Genomic DNA, 5,790 nt, shown 5'->3' with positions numbered 1-5,790 from the left:
TATACACCATACATATACCATACATTCTAATATGAAATTTAAGTAAATATCGTAACTATTGTGAAATGATTGCAGATTTCACGAAACAATTTCATTTGATCATTTTGACATTTCTTTTTTTTCAGTTTAGTTTCTTGCCTTTCTACGTAACACAGGCAAAAAGTTAAATTCGTACAGCTAATAAGAAAAACTACTATTTATAATAACACCTAGTATTTAAAAACTTACATTTAATCAAAGTATATTATAATAATTAAGTTTAAAAAAATGATTTATTGACCGATTATAAGCTTGATTAGGAAACCTAAATTATGAGAATTCAAAGCTAAAAAAGTGTACAAGACAAATGTCAAAGTTTAAAAATAAACAAATTTAGCGGGAATGCGGCTTTTTGGCGGGAGACGGGAACGGGACAGTTGCTTTCTTCATTGAATAATCTAAATAATTAATACGAAGTGGTGTTTTGTGGTTGATGATCGCATTAAGTTAGTCGGAAGACATTCGCGAGTGTTATTATATTGGAGTATTCAATAAACAAAGTGTATCTGCCTATTTTCGCTTCGTGTCAGGAAGCCGCTTCATAACTCGAAAGTTTATGCGGACTTTCGAGTTAATTCGTTTGGGGTTCGGAGTAGGAGTCTACTCCGAGGGTGGGGGCTTAGGTTTCATCATCATCACCTTTCATCATTCATCAAGAAAAAAAATACGTAAGACATGGCTGTATGGGCATAGTTCCCTTTGCCTTACCCTTCGGGGAAAACCTAAACAAAAAAAAAAAAAAAAATTAGCGGGAATGCCGGAAATCTGACAACACCTGTGGTGGAAATGTAAATAAAGTAAATAAATATTCCCGAAAACAATACTTAATAACTTTACAAAATTATAAGCAAACATCGTTGACTTTCCACATATTGTTAAACGTTTGTAATCAATAAATATGTCTATACAAGTGGAAAACAAACTTAAAAATTGTGAGGATAAAAGTGTTTTTGAACAAGAAGCTCATTTCATGCCTTGTAAAATTGAAGAAGATGGACCAGCGGAAGTAAGAAAGTACTTTAAGCCCTACATTAAGGAAGATGGAAGTGAAGGTACAGGATTTTAAAGCAAATCAACTTAAATAGGTTATATTATGGTTGTTGCTGTTTATTAACATTAAGCTCAAAATCGCACTTGGGCGGCGCGTCCTGGCAAAATAATATTTCTATTATTTATGGTTTTTTTGTTAGTGTAACAGGAAGCTCGGTGAGATGTGAGTACTTATTTCATTTTACGATGAATGTACCTCTAACTGTAATTAAGACATAATCGTTGCCCATTTTAAAGCTCTTATGGGCGACACCCTCACCAAATTTCTTTTTTGTCAGAATCGAATAGTATTTTGCATCTAAAACATTAAGTACAAACTCTTATGAACGTAAATATCGATTATCTTTTAATATTTTTAACACAGTCATAAAAAAAATTCAGGCGGATGTTTTTTTAATTGCACATAATAGATTTTAAATAGATAGGATGGGTGACCACAAAAAAAAAAGTTCTCATCTCGAGCTCCTCCGTGCTTCGGAAGGCACGTTAAGCCATTGGTCCCGGCTGCATTAGCAGTCATTAATAACCATCAATCCGCACTGGGCCCGCGTGATGGTTTAAGGCCCGATTTCCCTATCCATCCATAGGGAAGGCCAGTGCCCCAGCAGTGGGGACGTTAATGGGCTGATGATGATGAGATTTTAAATTGGCAACGACAACGTAGTCATGAGCTTATGTATGTGTACCATTGTACTTCTACTCCAGGATTAACCAGCACATTTCGAGGGCACCCTCTTGATGGCACGGAGTTGAGTTTACCTGCTGGCTACAGAGCTGTGTTGGTGACCGAAGCGAAGAGACCACTGGCTGAACAAGCTGATAGAAGATTCCAGGTATACAAAACATTTTAGGTCATTCCAGTCTATTTTTTAGTTTATCCTAGTTTAGGTTCCTGCCTCTACAAATACTATTAATGTTCTTGTTATAAACCATTTTTTCATTTATTCTTAATCATGATTAAGATAAATGTTAGAGGAAATAAATAATTTATTTAGTACATAACTACTACATACCGCATCAGGTATCCTTATTGCTACACAGCAATTTCTATCTCTTCCAGGTTGCTGGCGGTTTCAAACAATTCACTCATTGGAATTGGGATAAGAAACCTTCCAAAAATGATGACGTTGTAAAGGCTTTGGATTGGGCAGACTTAGCTGAAGCTGTAAGTCATATTATCATACATACACAAACTCCTGTGATTCCCAATGTGGTAGGTAGAGCCATACAGTAGTCCAACAGGTTCTGAACAGTCACCGCGTGCGGCGAGGATTGGCTAATTTCCAACTAGTCAAATCGGTTACTTTTTACTAAACGTCAAAACACGAAACTCCAACAGATGGACAGACTAACCTTCACATTGTGTCATACTGACACTTCGCATTTATAATATTATTAGGGATAATATTATAATGAATGTTAATCTCATAATATAACTATTATTTCAGATTCACGGAGACTAAAGTATAAGCATATCTGGAGTTGGGTATATTATGCTGAGGACAAGCTGCATTAGCTACTTTTAAAAACGCTGCCGAGAAGAATAATTAAGAAAAGACAATAATAAAAAAAAAACTATTTATTCCATTAATTAACAACAAGTAAAATAAAACAAAATCTTTTTTATTATGTTACAAGTTACAACTTCCACTTAACGGTAACAGGAACTAAAAAAAAAAAATTCACTGTGATGTGATGACATGTAATTCCTTGTATAACTTGTAATTTATAACAGGGGGGTTAAAAAGCCAACATTGGAGCAATTCATCTACGAAAGTAATATTGCAATTTGACATTTGCGCGTGTATAAGTACGCAATGCCTACAAATGTCAAATAGCAATATCGCTGTTATAAATAAATAGCTTCAATGTAGCCTTTTTAACACTTTCAAGGACAACGTCTAATGACGTTCCGGTCCCAAGGTGTCATATATTACCTATTGTCCCTATTATGAACCATCAATGACCCATGATCTCCGTCCATGAAAGGGTCAACACGTTGACAGTCCAGTGACCCATATACGGGTCATGACGGACTAGCTCCATACGTCCGTGGCCCATACATGGGTCACTAAGAAACGACCAGGTACAGTGATGAGCAATATAATGTACCCACTTCAGGACTCTGCCGCACTAACATATTTGACATTTAGTGAGACTTACAGTTCAATTTGTCAAAAAAAGTTAATGTGACATGGTACCAAAGTGTATACATATTAGTGCTCGTGACCGTGTGCACTAAGGGCGGGTGCTTTGTCCAGGCATTGCCTACTGCAGCATATTTCCCTCGCCCTCCAACGGGATAACGCTGCGAGGGTGATGATAAAGGGGAGCATATTTGACTGAGCCTTTGCTCTAATTGCGTGTTAAGAAAAAAAAACTAAATTAATTGTTGTTTATAAAAGAGTTCCAATAATTGGCAACACTTCAATCTTGTGGATTACGTGTGTTGTCGACAACACTAAATAGCCGTACAATGCTGTCCGCCTATCGCCCGCACCGCGATATATTATCGCACCGCGCGCGATAGGCGGATGATAAGCTACTGCTAATATGTATAAAAAATTAAAATGGCCCAAAAGAACCAATCACAGAGCTTTGATGACCGATTAAATAAATCAAAAGAAATGTACTGCTGTACCGTTATAGTAATTTTAACGTAGCATAAATGACATATCCATCTATTTCTCATCAAGATGTTTACCGTTAGTGCGAAAGAGAGTTCTCTCGTTTTTTGTACTATATCTCCTGCTGTCATTATGCTACGTTACAACAGCGGGCTTAGCATCGTAAGCGCGCGACTCTTTCTCGCCTCGACATACGTCACCCGTCACTCTCTCACAGTACTGCACAGAAAGAGACAGACGATCTCTGTCGCGTGCTTACGGTGCTAAGCACGCAGATATGCATTGATGCCGAATCGGGCAACCACCAACTTAATTTGTCAGGCTCAGGACTAAAACTAGCTCTATCTCTTTCGTGTACCTATTGTATGTGAAGGACGGCACTAATTTAATCGCTGGGTTAAGTTTATGTATGCCCGAATAGGCACTATAAGGCTCTAGACAGACTGACTGCATTTCAACTGCAATCCGACTGCCAAACGGGCAGTCCGATTGCAGTTCAATTGCAGTCGTGCTGCATAGTTGGTTTGCAGTTCTATTGCAGTCGTGTCAACTGCATTTAAACTGCAATTTGCGGTTGGATTGCAGTTGAAATGTGGTCCGTCTGTCTAGAGCCTTACATATATAATATTTAGGTCTTGCTTATGGGTGCGACACTGCAGCTTAATCAAACGCGAGAAAAGACAACGTTTCTGCATGAATGGCGTTAATTACAACTTAAATTCATTCTAACTGCATATTCCTAGCAGCACTTTCTCTAAGTTTATTCTTTAATAAAATTCTTCTACGCCGTTCTTCTTTACTTAATAAACTTTTAAACCTTTTCATTCCTTTAGTTTTAGCTACTTTCCTTGTGTTTCTAATAGTTTTTATACTATTAGTAACTTCATTTTGGGTTTTAAGCCCACTACTTGAAATATTCAAGACACTAGAATTAGTATTAGCACTTAAATCTTCGGTTTCTACTTTATTTTCATATTTTTCTAAATGCTCCTCATGTCCAATACCAAATTCGTATCTGCCTTTCAGATCGTTAAAGTCCGTTATGTTCTCTCTGTCCATTTTGTTGTAAATTTTCAGAAATTGCCAGAACTCTATATCGCCACCTCTTATGTTATTTTCGTAGAATTCTTTGAGTTTAGGATCACATTTATGTTTGTTTTTAATAGGCTGTGGTTTTGCTGTTCTGTTTTCAGTTACAGGTGCAATTTTAACTTTTTCTTCTACAACTCTTTTGTTGTTTGTTACTTTTTTTACTTTATGTTTCCACACCTTAGGTTTGAAAGGTTTCTTGTTAGGGTCGTGTTTTCGACTGTGTAATTTAAGAGCGCTAAGGTTCTGGCAGATTTTATCACAATGCTGGCAGGGGAACATGATTTTTGTGCCAGATTTCTTAGCTGCGTGATACATTTTCTTCAAACCGTCGAAATAACTGTCTTTGTCGCCGAGTTTGATGCTTTTAATAACATCAGAGTCGAGTTTTGGTATCATTTCGCTGTTGATGTCGACCTTCTCTTTCTCAACAACCCATTCTTTGCCTTTCTTAACTAATTTGGTCTTCGACACAATTCTATCTTTGTCTTCTCGATTCCTCTTATCGATTTTCATACTTTCTATTTTGTTAAGATTCTTCAAGCTCGGTATGACTTCGATTTTATCTACAATCGGATTATCAATTTCGAAATAGTACCGGCAACCATCAGTATTGTCCTTCTTATCTTGAATTCTGCCGTAAGGCACCTTTATACTGACACCGTGTATGGTTTTAAGGTGTTTCGCGGTATTCTTTTTGCTGACGTAGTCGCATAATGGACATTTCTTTAGAGATTTCTCGGTGCATATGTCGAAATGGTCTTTGCAGTGCTCTAACAGCTGCTCCAATGTTGAGAATAGCTGGAAAATTTCGATATATTAGAAGACAGAAAGGATTTTTTTTATTGCGACCATGTGTTCGTACAAAATGTGGTGTTATAAAAATGCAGAAAAACTTAGTATTATAGTATCAACATGGACCCGGTAAGGGCACTGCAACTGGTAGAGAGGAGAACATACTTAATTACTTATTAGTCAGTGATAA

At 36.9% G+C, this 5,790-nt stretch overlaps 3 protein-coding genes across 4 annotated transcripts in view; 2 read left to right on the top strand and 1 right to left on the bottom strand.

Annotated features, from left to right (window-relative positions):
• Positions 1–5,790, top strand: part of LOC126379472 (uncharacterized) — a 116,841-nt gene that overhangs the window by 37,048 nt on the left and 74,003 nt on the right. The window lies entirely within an intron of this gene.
• Positions 777–4,414, top strand: LOC126379632 (ribonuclease H2 subunit C). Its single transcript, XM_050028464.1, has 4 exons — positions 777–1,091; positions 1,795–1,922; positions 2,150–2,254; positions 2,538–4,414. Exons 1-4 carry the CDS (start codon positions 938–940, stop codon positions 2,550–2,552), a joined length of 402 nt encoding a protein of 133 aa, XP_049884421.1. The 5' UTR covers positions 777–937; the 3' UTR covers positions 2,553–4,414.
• The window catches only part of LOC126379379 (uncharacterized), a 29,756-nt gene continuing 26,618 nt past the window's right edge, over positions 2,653–5,790 (bottom strand). Inside the window, exon 13 of the mRNA XM_050028110.1 lies at positions 2,653–5,606. Coding sequence (XP_049884067.1) covers positions 4,437–5,606 — 1,170 coding nt within the window. The 3' untranslated portion in view covers positions 2,653–4,436. The remainder of the gene's footprint in view (positions 5,607–5,790) is intronic.

This window comes from Pectinophora gossypiella, chromosome 29 (assembly GCF_024362695.1).
Source record: "Pectinophora gossypiella chromosome 29, ilPecGoss1.1, whole genome shotgun sequence".
In the NCBI taxonomy this organism is placed as follows: Eukaryota; Metazoa; Arthropoda; class Insecta; order Lepidoptera; family Gelechiidae; genus Pectinophora; species Pectinophora gossypiella.
This window is presented reverse-complemented; position numbering and strand designations above follow the sequence as displayed.

Bases quoted from the DNA above. Each gene is read 5' to 3' on its own strand.
- LOC126379632 (XM_050028464.1), top strand. From the start codon at position 938: ATGTCTATACAAGTGGAAAACAAACTTAAAAATTGTGAGGATAAAAGT. The intron at 1,092-1,794 runs GTACAGGATTTT...CTTCTACTCCAG, and splicing joins TAAGGAAGATGGAAGTGAAG to GATTAACCAGCACATTTCGA. The intron at 1,923-2,149 runs GTATACAAAACA...TATCTCTTCCAG, and splicing joins AAGCTGATAGAAGATTCCAG to GTTGCTGGCGGTTTCAAACA.